At 41.8% G+C, this 18,295-nt stretch overlaps 1 protein-coding gene across 3 annotated transcripts in view; it reads right to left on the bottom strand.

Annotated features, from left to right (window-relative positions):
• The window catches only part of CPED1 (cadherin like and PC-esterase domain containing 1), a 327,294-nt gene extending 309,496 nt beyond the window's left edge, over positions 1 to 17,798 (bottom strand). For 2 of the 3 annotated variants that reach the window (XM_069588269.1, XM_069588270.1), the window contains exon 1: positions 15,521 to 17,798. In XM_069588269.1, the coding sequence (XP_069444370.1) occupies positions 15,521 to 15,769 (249 nt within the window). In that variant the 5' untranslated portion in view covers positions 15,770 to 17,798. The remainder of the gene's footprint in view (positions 1 to 15,520) is intronic. The other variant, XM_069588268.1, reaches the window with a different exon arrangement.
• Positions 17,799 to 18,295: the final 497 nt, after the last annotated feature.

The following is an 18,295-nucleotide window of genomic DNA, read 5'->3' as shown; positions in this document are numbered from 1 at the left end:
GAAACAAAAGCTTTAGGATATATATATCCCCTCATAAATATAAACTGTATTTAAATGTATCTTCAAAAGTGATCACACTGGGACTTCCCTGGAGGTCCAGCAGATAAGACTTACACTGCTTACACTTACTCCTGCTTATACTGCAGGAGGTGAGAGTTCAATCCCTGGCCTGGGAATTAAAATCCTGTATGCCAACGAGTGCAGCCAAAAAAAAAAAAAGTGATCACATAAAAGTGATCTTGAAAAATGAAAATATTTTACATTGTTAAAAAATAAACTGAGGCATATTTAAAAATTTAAGAGTTTATTTGGGCAAAATCCCAACTGGACAGCACCGAAGCTGAAGTGATTAGGAGCACTCAACTACCTGGAGCTGAGGGAAGACTTATACAGAGAAAGTGTGGAAGAAGAGAAAGAAAATTACTCATGGGCTGTAGCCTAACTGTTATTTAGTTAATAAGTTGTATATGATTATTTTGCAACCCCATAGACTGTAGCCTGCCAGGCTCCTCTGTCCACAGGATTTCCCAGGCAAGAATACTGGAGTGGGTTGCCATTTCCTCCTCCAGGGGATCTTCCCAACCCACAGATCGAATCTGTGTCTCCTGCCTCTCCTGCAAGGCAGGCAGATTCTTTTATCACTGAGCCAGCCTAAAGCCTAGTTGGCTGTTTGTGGCTGGTTGTCTTTGGCATCCTGAGCCATTCAGAAGCTTAGATTTTGGTTTGCCTACAGAGGCCACATAACCTCAGAGCTGCCTCAATCTAATGGCCTGTTTAATTAATTTAACAAAATTAAAACCTTAAAAGTTTAAATCATATAATTTCATATGGGTTCTATCACAAGTACAGAATATGAAAGGGTTGTGTTTATATATTAGGGGCATTAAAGTATTTTAAAATAATCAATGGATCAGCATTGCTACTATTCTTCTCTGACAAAAACCAGTGTCAGAGCAAACATATTATGAAAATAACACATGGACACTGATACTATGTATATGGTGAACACACTTTTTAAATTTGGGTATTGGATAAAAGACAGTATTTTCATTGCACAACTAAATATGATTTAATTTTATACCTTATTACAGTGTTCCATAAATAAATTCACAACCAGGATATAAAAAGCCCCTTATCACATTACATTTCCTCTTTGGGGCTTAGAAAATGTAACCATAGCTTGGTCTTAGAACCTTCCCTAGGACTCACCTATTAACTTCCTGAACCGCTCACTTGCATTCTCCCTTTCAACTCTGCTCTTTGTAGCCTCCCTACTATCAGCCTTGCTGCACATTCTCCCACTGCCCACCCTGCCCAGTTAATGACACTGACCCTCCTCTCAGCCTGGCAGTCAGTCCAGTCTGCACTGCACCACTGCACACACACAGAGTCCGGGCCTCTGCATGAGGCCATCATGAAAAAAGTTGTGGTGGCCAGCTAAGAATCTCTTCCAACACCATAGCACACACATCCTCCCCTGGACTAAGAATCCAGCCTAAATAAAGCACCTGTTGGATGCAAGCATAGAATTTAGGCACTTAAATGGGGATTAAGACGTCCATCCAGTGCCCATCCAGTTGCCACATTCAGGCCCCTAGGAGAGGGTCTTCAGGCCACTTCAAGAGTTTACTGTTGTTAATCCATGCAGACAGCATCCCTGACTCCTTTCTTTTCTCCTCAGCACTCACATTCGAGTACCAACAGTTTATTTGGATTCTCCCCAGAAATCCAGGGTCCCCATGAATGGCACAGATACTTAAGGATGGAAAGCCAATGCATTCCATGCAGGTGACCCTGCAGCTCCAGGGCAGCAAAGGCGGGCTCCAGTTCTTGGGGGAATGAACGGCTACAGTATACAGGCACACATCTCACAAACCCAGAGGAACTTGCCTCACCCTACCCATGCAGGGGCCAAAGTATTAAAAGGAATGGGGGAACAGGTGTTAAATATCCGAACACAAAAGTCTGCATAAAGCAAATATCCCACCTTATACCAAATGTGGAGACCAAGTCTCCTTAAAGTGAAAGTGTTGGTCGCTCAGTCATGTCCAACTCTTTGTGACCCCGTGGACTGTAGCCCACCAGGCTCCTCTGTCCACAGAATTTTCCAGGCAAAAATACTGGAGTGGAGAGCCATTTCCTTCTCCAAGAGATCTTCCCGAGAAGAAGTTCTCCAAGAGAACTTGGGTCTCCGGCACTGCAAGCAGATTCTTTACTATCTGAGCCACGGGGGAAGCCAAGTCTCCTTAAGTACACATTTACGCTTTGGCATACATTCTGTTTTTGTGCTCACTCTGAGCACCATTGTGGCAATTCACTCCATCTTGTCCCTTCAGCTCACTGGCCAGTACCAGTATACAACCTCAGGAACTATCCTGAGCAGCACCTTTCCCAGCTTGACTGAGCCTTGAGAACCCTCCTCCCCATGCTTCCCTTCTAGAAGCTTCCTTCCAGTCTGCCTTATTCCTCCCCACACTGCCAAATCCTGAACTATCACACCACTGCCTTGAAACACAGCTTCACATATTCCTCTCAAAATCTTAAGACTCTCCAAATTACACACTCATTTTAGAATGTTTAAGTAGTTCATGGCCAACTTTTTTGCTTTAAAAATCAAAAACTGGCAGGAAATGACAATATCCAGTAATACCACAACATAAGCACTATCTCCAGAGGAAGGAATAAGACATCATCTAATATTGTTATCAAATTTTCAACACCCTAAACTCTATAATCCTTTCCATGAGGGATGAATTTGTGCTATAGAAGAGCATTTGGCCTTCCCCCCACCCCCGCCCCCCGTGACTAGCTAAAAAAGTAACCTCCCTTGCTAGAAGTCCAGTTTATTCTTAAAGGGTCCAGCAGATGGTCTCCTAGGTCAGGCCTGAAGAAGAAAGCATCTCTTTAAACAGGACAGATTGCTTTGGTTTTCTCAGGAAAGCAAGAGGGAAGGACATCTTATAAGCGGAGAAGAACCTGGATGAACCCAGGGGAGATCAGTGTTTAAGAATCCAATTCAAAGTACAAAAGAAGAATTTAAGCACTGCTGGCCACCACAGGAAGTCATATACTGGACATAGTATCAATTGTACAAGTTCCCATTCATCCATTCATTCCACGTGTTATGTGCCATTTCAGTTCAGTTCAGTTCAGTTGCTCACACGCCAGGCCTCCCTGTCCATCACCAACTCCCAGAGTTCACTCAGACTCACGTCCATCGAGTCAGTGATGCCATCCAGCCATCTCATCCTCTGTCGTCCCCTTCTCCTCCTGCCCCCAATCCCTCCCAGCATCAGTCTTTTCTAATGAGTCAACTCTTCGCATGAAGTGGCCAAAGTACTGGAGTTTCAGCTTTAGCATCATTCCTTCCAAAGAAATCCCAATCCCTGCCCTGATCCAACTGCCTGTAATTTATTAGAAGGTTTTGTGTAAATGCTGGACTTCACAGGGAATGGCTGCTTTATTATAAGCACTTGGTTCCTTTGTTCGGGGTTTTGCTAAGAATTGTGCTTAAGATCATGTGCACATCACTGGATGATAAGACATCCTCCCATTTATGTCACAGAAAAGGGCTTCCTTTTAAAGTGTCATTTTATAGTAAACACAGGAGACAATTCTAGCTTCTTGAGGTTTATATTTCCAACAGGATATATATATATATCCAACAGGATATATAGACAAATACGTTGTCTTTGCTCTACAACAAACAAGTGTGTTTAAAGCAGACATAGTATTATGTTAACCACTGTTTCTTTAAAAGAAATCAGCTGACCTCCAAAGCCTCTGTATCTACGCTTCCTTGAAAAAGAAAATTAACTGTTTCAAATCTATCTGCTCTATCTGCTCTTAAAATAGCTTATGCAGCACTAAAATACACGAGAAAGAGGTTTAGCGTATGTGTAGGAAGTATCAGATATGTTATTAATTGTCATTATTTACTCAGAAAAAAAGTTAATAATAAAGGGAAGAGTGAGGAAAAAGCCCATTTGAAATCTCCTCTGCCCTCTGGGTGTGGCCAGCAGGGAAGGTTTACTGCTTAATATGAAAGTTAACTTTCTGGCTGATACTTTGCAAAGGTCAGGCAAGTCCTGCAGTGCTACAGAAAAGTTAATTTCCTGTTCCATTTTGCCTGACGCATCTGTGCAGTTTGGCTAAATTCATGCTAGATTTTCCACCAGGGAAGAACCAGACTTAGGGCTGAGACTATTGGAATACCAGTATACTTCCTATTGCTTGTTAAAGAAACAGTGAAACTCAATTGTGCTTAGTTGCTCAATCCAACTCTTTGCGACCCCATGGACTGTAGCCCACCAGGCTCCTCTGTCCATGGGGATTCTCCAGGCAAGAATACTGGAGTGGGTTGCCATCACTTCCTCAAGGGGATCTTCCAATCCATGTATCCAACCCAGGTCTCCTGCACTGCAGGCAGATTCTTTATTGTCTTAGCCGCCAATTATGACAGAGCAATTCTAGACTTCTAGTGGCATTCTGAAACATAACTGTATAACCTGACATTTGTAGAGCACACAATACTTATAACTTTCTAATGAAAAAAGGACTATTCCTGGTATTCACGGTTATGTTGCATATACGTGCATTCTTTTCCCTCAAGACGCGCCAAATGCAATGAAAATATTTCCATGACGTCATACTTTGGGATGTGTTAAATTAATTGGACGACAGAGGATGAGATGGCTGGATGGCATCACTGACTCGATGGACGTGAATCTGAATGAACTCTGGGACTTGGTGATGGACAGGGAGGCCTGGCGTTCTGCGATTCATGGGGTCGCAAAGAGTCGGACACGACTGAGCGACTGAACTGAAATTAATTGAACAATGAGACCATGAGACGGAGGTGACTCTAATGCCTTGGCGGTCTATATGAGCAGATCAAAGTGGAGGTTTTGAAACTGACACTTAAGGACGACCAGTCACAAGCAGCAAAGAAGGTTTTAAGCTACAGCCAATCAACAACGTCCTTGCTCTGCTTCTACATTTTCTCCGTAGTAGTTTCTCACTCTCTGTAGTAGTTTCTCACTCTCCGTAGTAGTTTCTCCTGCACCTTTTCCCTCCAAGCGCTCCTAACCACTTCCGGTTTGGCACTGCCCAGTTGGAATTAAGTTTTGCTCAGACTCTAAAATTTTCACTATGCTTCAGTGTGCATGCATGCCTGCTAATCACTTCAGTCGTGTCTGACTCTTTGTGACACCGTGGGCTATGTAGCCTGCTAGGCTCCTCTGTCCATGGGATTCTCCAGGCAAGAATACTGAAGTGGGTTGCCATGCCTGCCCCCAGGGGATCTTCCTGACCCAGGGATCGAACCAGAGTCTCCATCTCCTGCACTGCAGGCAGATTCTTTACCGCTGAGCCACTGCAGAAGCCCCATGCTTCAGTTTATCATTTAACAAATATGATGTTTATTCCCCTGCCTTTGATAATCTCAGTGTTTTCCAAAGCATTCTGCTTAATTTGATCAGGTAACATCTGTGTAACAGGCATTTCCATCTGGAAGCCACAGTCCAGGAAAATGAAACCCCCAAAAGTCAGTTATCCAAGGTCACTTAACTTTTCAGCATTAGGTACTGGGTCCCTGGGCTTCCCTGGTGGCTCAGGGGTAAAGAATCTGCTTGCCAATGCAGGAGACCCTGCTTCAAACCCTGGGTCAGAAAGATTCCCTGTAGGAAGAAATGGCAACCCACTTGAGTATTCTTGCCTGGGAAATCCCATGGACAGAGGCACCTGGCGGGCTACAGTCCATGGGGTCGCAGAGTCATAAGTTAGCGACGCTCACACTGGGTTCCCATCTCCGTGTATCCTCTTTCACCTGGATACGGTGGGGGGAGGCGGGGGGGAAAGCATGATTTGCCTCAGATACACAGACCTTTAACAGTTGTTCAGGAGGTTTCCAGAAATCTGCACTACCAGCCCAAACCATCTATTTTTTCTTATGTCAAAACAAACAAGAAACACCAGGATCCTGGAGCAACATTACCATTCAAATAAATTCTCCTTTCTTCCCCTAGATTGTCATCAGGCTTTTTCCCCTGCCTGATTCTCCCAGCCTGAAGTGCTGCTCTTCCCCAGATCCTTGCCTTAGTCATAGTCATAATACACTTGGACAGCAGATAACAGTTTCTTTTTGTCAAGATCAGGTGTGAAGTATGTTCTAGGAAATTGGTTATAAAAAGAATTAAAATGTCAAAATGTATAAATAATTTACACTTTGTAAACCAGGGGACATGAGCTGCATCCCCACTGTTTGCAAGCAAACACTTTCTTGAGTGGGAGAAGAAGGCAGTATTGTGCAGAACCCTGGAAAACCAGGGGAATGTGTCTGCATTTGACTGCGCTGAGAGTGTCAGAAGAGAAAAGGGACAGACAGTTAGCATACAACATGCTGCTTTAAACATTTGCCTAAGCAGATATAAGGACATGGCAACCCACTCCAGCATTCTTGCCTGGAGAATCCCAGGGACGGCGGAGCCTGGTGGGCTGCCGTCTATGGGGTCGCACAGAGTCGGACACGACTGAAGCGACTTAGCAGCAAGCAGATATCATGGAGAAAGAACACAGGGTGAGGATCAAACATGTGTACTATATATATGAAACAAATAAATTTAAAGTGCTTATTTTTGAGGTCAGAGCTTAAACACAGCTTCTACGAATGCCAACTCTGATTAGCCACCATGCTTGCTGTTTTCAAACATGTATTCAGTTTTCATCGGTAAGGTTTAGTTAGCCTCATTTTCCCAATGACAAAATTGAGAGTTTAAAATCTAGGTAAAATGTGTCTGTGTGTGATAGCTAGTAAATGACACAGCTGGAATTTGAACCAATGTGGAGGAAAGCCCATGCTCGTTCCACAACATCCTGATGCTCTAATAGACTGCTTATTCAAATACTAAACAGGTATGGGGTTAGAAGCCTTGCTGAGGATAGTCAGGCCTGTTCTCCCCAGAAATACTGAGTCTCTGAGTCTCCCCCTTAGAGAGTTCTTCTGACTGGGTGGCAGTATAAACAGACTGGTGGGGGTTCCTATTCAGAGTCCTCAAGTAAGGATTAGCAAAATCAAATGTAGTTTTATTTCAGAGCACACTGATAGGGCCCATTCTGTACCCTCAAGTCTACGTGCTTTTTTAATTATTACTTTGGTTCATCTCTTAAGTACCCATAGCCTCTGTTAGTGAATTTAATTGAAAGTTTAACAATTTTTTTCATTAATATCCTTATCTATAACAAAATCTCAATACATCTTATATCATTATGTTCCTTTTTAAACCCTGTGTCAGATAACCAGGATGTTTTGTTTTGCTTGTTGAACCCATCTCTCTAAAGTACAAAAGTTGACAGAGGACTTTTACCTTGCAGATTGCCAACTTTGGTATAGTTTCTGTTACAGAACATAATTTCTATTTTAGAACATGAGCTCATCCTTTTGGTGAGAATGGCTCCCTAGAAAAAATATCCAAAGGAAACCAAAGGGAAAAATAAAACCAAAACATTCCTTTCACCCCAAAGGCCACAGACTCAAAGTTGATCATATGAAGCACTTTTTATAATGTCAGTGTATCCCAGAGGTTTCCATTTCAGAGGGTTTAAGCTTATGTGATTTTCCAATTCCATTGGAACAAGAAACAGAATTGCTTACAGGGAGAAAGAGGCAGAGGCTATTGCTGCTATTGTGAAAAAACAAGAGAGAATGACACCTGTAAACTGATTAATTCCTTGATTCAAATGAAATTTAACAAACATGCTTAAATATAAGCTTCATCAAGACTTCAATAAAGTTTGTCTGCTACTGCTACTGCTAAGTTACTTCAGTTGTGTCTGACTTGGTGCAACCCCATAGACAGCAGCTCACCAGGCTCCCCCGTCCCTGGGATTCTCCAGGCAAGAACACTGGAGTGGGTTGCCATTTCCTTCTCCAAAGTTTGTCTAACATACGCAAAATTCACAATTGCATAAAATCCTCTCAGTATGAACAATTTTTAAAATTTCATTGTAAAAATTTGACATAGCTCTAATCAACTATCTCAGAGAAATCCACAAACATTAAATGCTCATCACTAGCCCAACCAACTCTAGGAAAATCACATACCTGTTAGTATGCTGACAACATCTCCTGAGAGCCTCTAATACATAGGCCTCTCTATTTAGATGCCATCAGCGCGATTTTAGAATATTTACATCCAAATCTATTTAAAATATAAAAACATGTAAAAGAAAAAGCTCAATTTTGGAAAAAATCAATCTGTTAAAAAATGGAAATTGCTTGAGACAAAGAGGTGAAATGATGGTGACAGAGAAGTGAAGAGGGTTGGGTATTAGCAAACATACAGGTTGCTAACATTTCTCTTTTTAACTTATGATAGATACTTTTGATGCTTTTGAACCGTGGCATTGGAGAAGACTCTTGAGGGTCCCTTGGACTGCAAGGAGATCAAATCAATCAATTCTAAAGGAAATCAGTCCTGAATATTTATTGGAAGGACTGATGCTGAAGCTGAAAGTCCAATCCTTTGGCGACGTGATGCGAAGAACTGACTCATTGGAAAGACCCTGATGCTGGGAAAAATTGAAGGCAGGAGGACAAGGGGACAACAGAGGATGAGATGGTTGGATATGGCATCACCAACGTGATGGACATGAGTTTGAGCAAGCTCTGGGAGTTGATAATGGACAGAAAAGCCTGGCATGCTGCAGGCCACGGGATCATGAAGAGTCAGACATGACTGAGTGACTGAACTGACTGACTGACCGACTGAGATACTCGAGGATGTTTATTTACAGGAGAAGAATCCCAAAGAGACAAAGGAGCTGAAAAGAGCAAGAGAGACAGGTGATAACTGATGAAGCAAATTCAATTAGCAAAATGGCAAGATCATTACACCAGGCGAAAGTGCAAGGAATGGTACAGAAAGGACTTCAAGAGATACTGGTACAGAAAAAAGACAGAGTGGAGGACCTGAGAGTTCCGCAAAGGAAAAAAGAAAGAGGAGGACTTCCTCTCATTTCCTAGCCTCTGCTTTAATGAGGACTGTCTCTGACCCTCCAACTCATGATTCAGTTATTTATCCATTCATTGACTACATATTTTTATTCAGTGCACATTACCTGTCAGATACTGTTTTGGCACCCAGGATGTAGCAATAAACCAGTCAAATAAAGCCCTTGCTCTTAAGGAACTTATATTCTATGGAGGGAGACAGACAGTAAACAAATATATATTTATTCAGGGTCAAAATCTTAACTGCTTCCCCCTACTCTACACCCAACTCATCTCTCTACATCCTTAGCTCTAACATGTGGTTAATGCTAGCCTTGTAAACTTTAAAAAAACAAAACAAAACATTCAGCTCAAACTGCAGACCTTGCTTAGAGATAAGCAGGCCTGACTCTTGAGTGACATATCAGCCTCCCTAGGTTTCCTCTTGATTCTGAACGCTCATTCTACTGTGAAAAGGCAATAGCTGAGAGGCTGGAGAAGAGGGAGAGAAACTCGACAAGGCTTTCCTCTCAGACTATCCTTACCCAGGTCCTTATGTTCATTACAGCAATAACTTTGCTCACCTACTTTGGGAAGGCCAAATGTCAGGGTCTATAGAAACTACAGAGATGGGTAAATCCTTAAGAAGATTCAATAATAATTATTCTGATAGTTAACACTAACTGAGTACTTCCTACTTGCCAGATACCTCAAGCACTTCACGTTTTCTCTCATTTAAGCCTTGTGTTAGCCTTGTAAGATGGGTGATAATATATACATTTTCAGGGTAGGAAACAAAACACTGAAGAGGTTAAGAAATGTTCCCAAGGGAGCAAGGTAATGAGTGCTACTGATTCAACTTGAGAGCTCATGGGCTGAACCCATTCTGCCTCCCCCATTTTATCAGTTTCCCAGGACTGCCTTTTCAAAGTACTACACACTGAGTGGCTTAAAGCAAAAGAACGGTCAGTTCAGTCACTCAGTTCAGTCGCTCAGTCGTGTCCGACTCTTTGTGACCCCATGAATCGCAGCATGCCAGGCCTCCCTGTCCATCACCATCTCCCGGAGTTCACTCAGACTCACGTCCATCGAGTTCGTGATGCCATCCAGCCGGTACTGTCTCACAATTCTGGAGGCTAGAAATCAGAAACCTAGGTGTTAGCAGCACCGCACCCCGCCCCCTTGAAGGCTGCAGAGGAATCCTTCCTGGCCTCTTCCAAGCATCTGGCGGTTTCTTGGCGACCTTTGGGATGCCTTGGCTTGCGATTGCGTGACTCTCCTCTCTGAGGCAGCGTCCCAGTTGGTCTGTCTGCCTTCAGTTCAGTCCCCTCCAGTCCATTCTGCAGTGTGCATTCTGGAGTAGTCTCTCTACACATAAATCTAATCATGCCACATTTTGCTTTATCATTCTTTGGGGGTTCCCTGCTACCTTCAGGAGAGAATCTAGAGTCCGTATCATACCCTCATTTCCAACATCTAGACATCTAGACCCTGCTGAACTCTCTCCCTCATCAATTTGCCTTCTTGCTCTGCTTCCTTTAACACATTACATACACACACACACACACACACACACACACACACACACACACACACAGGCTAATTTCTTCTTTGCACATGCAGTGTTTTTTCTTTCTCTACCCTTTATACTTCCCTCTCATCTTTCAAAATATTGTCTTAAAGTTATGGGTTTCCTAACATTCTATTTCTTTACTTGTCTGTCTCACAGTGCCTTATATTGGGTTGGCTAAAAGTTCATTTGGGTTTTCCCATTACATCTTATGGGAAGACCCAAATGAACTTATTGATCAACTCAATAATTCTGTATCACCAGTACCTGGCACAGTGTCTGGCACATATAAACTGCCCAACAAAATTTACTAAATGAATAATAAAGTAAATGAATGAATAAGTGAATGAATGAATGAAAGGGATGAGAAGGAGAAAAGCTAAAGAAAGGTTTGCCCCCCCCCCCCAGTGGGAGAGGAGAGTTCTTAGTGAAATAGTTACAATCATCTCATTTAAAGAAAGTGATGTCATTTCCCAAGAGTGGGTACATATTTAGATATTCTGTGTAATTTCAAAAAGCAAAATTAGCACAAATATTGGAGCAGACACTAGATCACCCTGCCTCACGTACCCTTCCAGTGGCCATTTCACGTGCCATTGTTGTGACTATAAAGCTGTGGGACACTTCACCACTGTGGCCATCACAGACCTGGAAACTCCTGTGCACAGTATAGATTGAAAGGGAAGCTGCTGCTGCTGCTAAGTCACTTCAGTCGTGTCCAACTCTGTGCGACCCCATTGATGGCAGCCCACCAGGCTCCCCTGTCCCTGGGATTCTCCAGGCAAGAACACTGGAGTGGGTTGCCATTTCCTTCTCCAATGCATGAAAGTGAAATGTGAAAGTGAAGTCGCTCAGTCATATCCGACTCTTCACGACCCCATGGACTGCAGCCTACCAGGCTTCTCCATCCATGGGATTTTCCAGGCAAGAGTACTGGAGTGGGGTGCCATTGCCTTCTCCGTGAAAGGGAGGGGGACCACTCCAATTTTTCCCTGGTGGCACTGCACTCGCTGAAGCCTTGACCACCCCCCCAACCCATGGCCGCCCAGAGAGTCAAGGCAACACTACTTAGAAGTAGCATGGGACCAATTCTAACAAACGAAACACAGAAGAAAGAAAACTAGAGAGACAGATAAATTGCTTGTCCTTCCTACCCTTTGCCCCCGGTGCCTGTTCTGGGGTGTAATAGTTTAAAATGGCCTCTCTGGAAATCTCCCGAGAATTCACCCACTTGTGTTTGCTCTCCTTCTTCCTTTATTTCCCCACCTCTCATGTCCCTGGGATTGTACCAACTGATAAACTGTTAGTTTCTAAGTGTTTGCCATGGGCTCTGTTTCTGGGTTATACAAGAGGTTTTTAGAAATTTTCCGATGTTAAACATATTATGTATTATGAGGAACACAAGCAGATTTTAAAAAGTATTTACAGTGAAAACATTCATTTACATTGGTTTATGGTTGGACACTAGGACAGTCGTTGTAGGGAACAGTCGCTACAGAAAGAGTAAAGAAGAAATGGAGAACGAAGAGTCAAGCAACAGAGAAATAAGTCAGTCTCCTTGTGTAGAATCAACAAGAGATAATCAGAAACACATGGCTATGGTGAGTACAAATGTATTCCCCAAAGAGCTAAGTTTCCATTAAAGGAGCAGATACCAAGGAGATTTTCTTCCATTGTGTCTGTTTATAACTTAATGTGCTCCCTATGTTATGAGATATTGAAGTATTAGATTCCAGGAAAATAAAGAAATCCATTGAGGGACCTATTTCAGTGAAGATAACTGAAACTGTCTTCAGTTTATGCATTACATTGAAATAATTTTAAGAAACAGCACAAGCAATGAATGTTGAGAGAAAACCCAGAAGAAATGACACAAGTACATCTGCTTAGCAAGGCTCTTTGGAAGCTCAAATGGAAAAAAGAATTAAAATTTGGCCAGAAGAGCATTTCCTCACTATGGAAAGTTGGCATATTCTATATATCATGATCTCAATCTGTACCAAAAACAGTTTTAGACATTGAACCAGATCCCAGTTAGAAAGGTGTAAAGAGCACAGTCACTCACCTTTAAATATTTGCTACTATAGAACCTTCTATTACTTGGCAGATAAAGCACAAAAGTTTCTCTCTGAGAAACAACTGCAACCAAATCGACTGGGAAATACTTATTGCTTATTCGTGAAAGTATGAAAACTATGATTCGAGAAGTACTCTGTGAGTATACTTTGGTTTTAGACTGTTTATGCCTGCAGACACTACAGCGTTCATTGAAACACTTTTTACAAATGTTCTCAAGTGGATTCTTTCAGATTTTTTTTTTCCTTTTTCAGATTTATAAACTCAGACCCAACTTACACTTTTGGAAGGGGCAGTTTAAATGCAATTTAAAGTTTAAATGTACTGCTTCTTAAGCATTTCTTATTTCCTAGTATTTCTTTAGGTCTGAATATCTGAAGAGGATCCTTGTTTCTCCCACATAGACAACCACACATACATGTACATATAATTCTTTGCATAAAATGCTTGGGTTTGGCAGACATCTTATGCCTCCAAATACTTTCTGGAATCTGTGAACCTTAGGTCAAAGCCAGATGTTTTAGGTAACTTTAATAATCACCTAAGGATGGATGGAGTCAAGTAAGGGAAAGCCCTAGTAACATGAATATTTTGGTTTGACAATAAAACAACAAACCCCAAAATTTATAGCTAGAAAAAATGCTTCTTCTAAATAATGCCTAAAGAGCTATATTTTAGGTCTTGTGGGAAAATCTAGGTAGCGTTTCATCAGTTATCTTTTTAATGAGCTTTTTAAGTAGCTGTTTTAGAGAAGGATCTATGTACAGACTCCAAAGACATTTCTTTCTTCATTTTAGCTATCTGATAGAATAGTTAATCTTCAGAAAGGGATTTGTGATTCTTTTCTCGAACATATATTGCAAGGAGAACTCATTTATATTTAACCAACCTCCACATGACACTTTCTGGCTCTAAACCAATGGTTGGCCCAAGTAAAGCTGAAAATAGAGGTACACAGTGAATGTTTGGAAATTCAGTTTTCATATCTATTGAGCTTCTGAACTGCAACTGTGATTTCAGAATCTTGCTTATAGTTAAAATATTTAAGACTGTGGAAAAAAAAGCATCATGTGTTAGGCATTTTTAGTGAAGAACATTCTAGAGTGAATGTTTTACACCAGCAGCCAATAAGTTTCAGATGGTTTATAAGTGGCAGAAGGTCCAAAGCTAAAATGGAATTTTCTGTGACAGCCTACAAATAACAGTTAACATATGCCTAAGTTACAGGCAACAGCAGGAGTCCATTGTAAAGTCAAGTAGTGAGTAAGAAAGGCTGTAAATTAATGAGTAAAAAACTTTTTATCCAAATTCTTAGCAAAAAATTTAAGTACTTAAAGAGCAAAACCATCTCAAATATTTTTAAAGAAATTACACTCATTGGAAACAAACAAAAAAGTGACTTTCAAAGTCAAAGTTTATACCCATCATGAATTTGATGTGTTAAAACCACAAATAAGGGTTAATGATTATATAAATTAATAAAAAACACAAATTCCTCAATTACTTTAGAGAATTTAATATTTGATTCACACTTGCCATTGAAGTTTCATCTAGATGTGTTCCTAGTTTCATTATTTGCTTTTTTGGTCATATTTCTTGGTCAAGATATTTCTTGACGCTACTGATAAAGTCACTCAAACGTTTTCAAATTTTCTTTGTTCAAATCTGATATTATCTTGCATTTCATTTAGTTCTTTCAGCTGTGGTTTCACAAACTGTTATTAGAGCTTTGAATTTACTTTTAATTAGAGAATCAGCACTGCAATAGGGACTAGGTGAATGTACCATATCATGATACTTGCCTAAACTGCCTTGAGTGTCATCATGCCCACATTACCAAACTTAAAGAGTTATACGTCTGAAATGAAATATGTGAAAGGTTTTTTTAATTTTTTGTCAACAACATTTTCTCTTTTTAATTTTCAAAATTCTTTTTAGTGTGAAAGTTTTTAAATCAAGATAGTATGGTAGCAGTAAGTTGATATTTGACAAGAAATTCTGCTCCAAACAATAACCATGATCATAGAATCTACCTAGTTCTACAAATGTAAGCTATTGCTTACATAAATTATCTTACTGCACTACCTGCTGTAGCATAGAAATCAGTGATTTTGTTATCATGAATATTTGTGCCTGTTTTTCTGTTTTAGGCTGGTTTGTTTTCATTTTACTAACAGGCACAAACAGAGTGGTATAGTAAAAGAAAAACTCTGTGTATTTCCTTGTGCCTTGTATTTTATTCAACACTTAACAAGTAAGATTAGTAAAGTTAATTAGGATAGCATAAATAAAAAATAATCTGCATTTTCCTAATTTTATAAGCAATAAAATGCACTGTGTCAATTCTTTTGAAGAAACCTATTCTGCTATTTTTAAATGCTTCAGAAATAAATATATTGCTATAGAAATGTGCTCAGCAATAAAATAGACATAACCAATTAGAAAATGTAATTTTGGAGTAACTTGGAGTCTAGGATGGTCCAGCCATTTATACAGACTACCTTGAGAAAAGAGACAGTCAATGTTTGCCAAGTTTTATGAATCTTTGATTTATGTTCCCAAACTGTAAATCTTCAAATCTCTTAGAACCCCAATTTTAAGAAAGAATTCACATCACCCCCATCCTCTCCAAATGGTCTATTTCATTTAGCTGAAACAAAGTGAAATTCTGAGAAAGAAAATAATGACCAGGACTCTCCGGAAGTAAAAAAAGAAGCTGAAGCTAGCATGTGTTTCGCTGTCATAAGGTCACTCTCTGGGCTGTGTATACTCTGGATCCTTTTCAGACCTCATGGAAGTTAATTTTAGTCTTACAGAAGGAACAGAGAGAAGCAGACTGTTATCTTTGCTGAAAATGTCAGGGCTAAGCTTATGTCCAGCCTTACCTTTCCAATCTCCTGTGCATTGTCAGAGAGAAGGAAGCACTGCTTGTCCAGGAAGAATCCTTTGGTGCATCTGCTTGCTTGGGTTTTGGTGGGTGTGTTTGGGGCAGCCCCGGGGCCAGCAGCTGCAAGCTTCTTTGTCCCCCAGAGTGTCAGAGTCTGGTAGAAGAGACAGATTGCCACCACCAAGCCCACCAAGAAGGGCCGGGAGCAAAATCGCCGACGACAGAGGAACATTAGACGACAGATCATGACCAGTTTCGCTTCACTTGGCCCCTGTCCACGTTGCCGAAAAAGTCATAGCAGCTATTTTTTGTCAGCATGAAAAAAACCAAACTGTCTTCTTTTTCCACAACTTTAAATCACATCAAGATAGCGCCATCTCCACTTAAAAACTTTCCGAAGCGTCCTGCCAAAGAATCATAGATCCCAAAAGCCTGAGGCGGTTAGTAAGAGCCCTTCCATGGAGGACAGTAAAAAGTGGCCGGCCTGGCTTTGAAAAAAAAAAAAAAAAGAAGACATCAAAATAATAATAGTTGTAACTAAGAACCTGAGCGTACCCTAGGCTGCCAAACTGTTGCTTCTGGTAATGTCTTATTTTTCACAACATCCTTAAACTCACAGTAAAAGCTTCACAGGAAAAGAGAAGCAACACTAACTAAAGTAAATCTGGAGGCTAAAAACAGCCGCGGAGAACGCAATAGGTTTAAACCAAAGTGCCTGTTGCACAGCTGGAAGCAGGCCAACTCGCCTTAACAGTTCCTCACTTTTCCTCCGGTTTTAAAGCAGTCCCGTTTTCAGTCTTTCGTGGTTCTTAACTGTTTCTTTCCCTTCATTCCGTTTTAAATTGCCACTTTCCTCTAAGCCTTCAAGGCTTTTGACAGAAAAAGGAAATACACGGTCTGAAGGGGCATGGTTATCATCACCCGCAGGGTTTGGCTTGTATTTGTTTCATTCCGTTTCAAGTTCAAAGTTCTCTGTACTTACTCAGTTTTCATCCTTTTAGTCAGGAAAAAAAAAAAAGTTTCCATGATCCCCTAATGGATGGCTGATTAAAACCACTCGGAAGGAAACACCCAGTCGTATGATTCCAATTCATCTCCCACCCACGGACACACGCGCGCACAGACAACACAGACCCGCACGCGCGCGCTGGCCGCGCTCGAGGCTAGGATCCTGGAGCCGGAGGAGCGGGGAGCCCGGCCCGCGGGGAGCCAGCCCCCGGCCGGAGAGAAGGCGGGGCTAAGGCCTGGGCTCCCCGGTCCCGGGCTGGGGTGGGAGGGTTGGGGGGCGGCCGGAGCGCTCTATGAGTCCTGCATCTGAGACGCCTGGCTTCCCCAGACTGGAAGCAACGTTGCTCATTTCCCCCTGAAATGTGGCTGATCACCCAGAGCTGCAGAATTTTAAATATATATTTTATGTCTATCCCCTTATGTAATTTCTTTTCCCTAATCCAGCACTGAAAAAACAAGTAGGCTTTCATCAACTGATGACAAAGGTCGAGGGGAAGTGTAAAGCAGACTCGGTGCGTGAGTTGAGAGGATCTTCACTTGAGGGAACTGCGGTCACCGCTATGGGGATAAGAGGATCACGGGGACTTTCTGGACCTTAGCACATTGAAGTCTGTTTTATGCACTGATTTCACCGGAAATGATCTATGATCTTTTTTTCTGCTCTGAACCCAACTCCTATCACATCATTATTCCTCTCCTGGACTAAACTGAATCTTTAATTGCCTGACACTGGGTTCCCCCAAGGACTGGATTGTAGCTGACGTTGGTAACTTTGGCTCAGCAGAAAGGGGTACACAGCGGGCTTTGTCTAGAAGTCAACTCAGTCTAATGCTATACAGAGTGCCACCAGGAACCCTTAGCAGGGCAAGTCTGCAGACTCCATCCACTTGTGCAGAGTCAGCTGAGGACATGCCACGGAGAAAGCAAACTGTCTAGTACCTGCTGCTCACCTCTCTGGATACCCAGGACGGGCTTAGGCTCATAGCAGACATTCTTCCATGGCTCCTCTAAATAGGTTTTTGTGACCTGTTTCTGACCCAAACTTGGTCCTGTGAGCTGAGGTTCTCCTGTGAGGCCACACCCCTTAAGTGATCCCATCCCTTTAGGCACGCTCCTGTCACTTATATTTTGTGAGACGGCGCGCCCCCTACCGGTGCCTCGCTATTATAGATTCAGAGATTAGGGCGTCTTCTAGCTTGCTGAGACCAATACTTGAACACCTTAAAGCTTCAAAGAACAAGCATTCACGCTAAAGCTAGATTTACCTCGGACCCTTGCATATATCCCCTCCAGTGTGTTTAATATTGCTTGATTTATAGATTCAGAATCCTCAATCCCATGACAAATGAAGGCACAGAGGAAAAGGAAGTGGCATTCGACTTTCAGAAGCCAAGGAAGTATGAAGAGGGAACAGCTAAACAGCAGAGTTGGAAGATATAGTTTTGGTACATTCAGTGTAATTGAGAGACAGTAGGAGTTATGAGATCTCTAAATTGGAATTGTCCCTGTGTTGATGTGATCCAAGGTGAGACCAAGTTCTTCACTAGATGAAAAGGAGCGGACATGTATTTCTATCAAGGCAAAAAGTCTGAAGACTGAGTATGAGGAGCCTGAAGTGTTCTTTTGCTGCTGTTATTTTGCTGTTGCTGCTGCTAAGTCACTTCAGTCATGTCCGACTCTGTGCGACCCCACAGACGGCAGCCCACCAGGCTCCTCTGTCCCTGGAATTCTCCAGGCAAGAACACTGTTGTTTTGGGGCATCATT

This window comes from Ovis canadensis, chromosome 4, assembly GCF_042477335.2.
Source record: "Ovis canadensis isolate MfBH-ARS-UI-01 breed Bighorn chromosome 4, ARS-UI_OviCan_v2, whole genome shotgun sequence".
NCBI lineage: Eukaryota > Metazoa > Chordata > Mammalia > Artiodactyla > Bovidae > Ovis > Ovis canadensis.
This window is presented reverse-complemented; position numbering and strand designations above follow the sequence as displayed.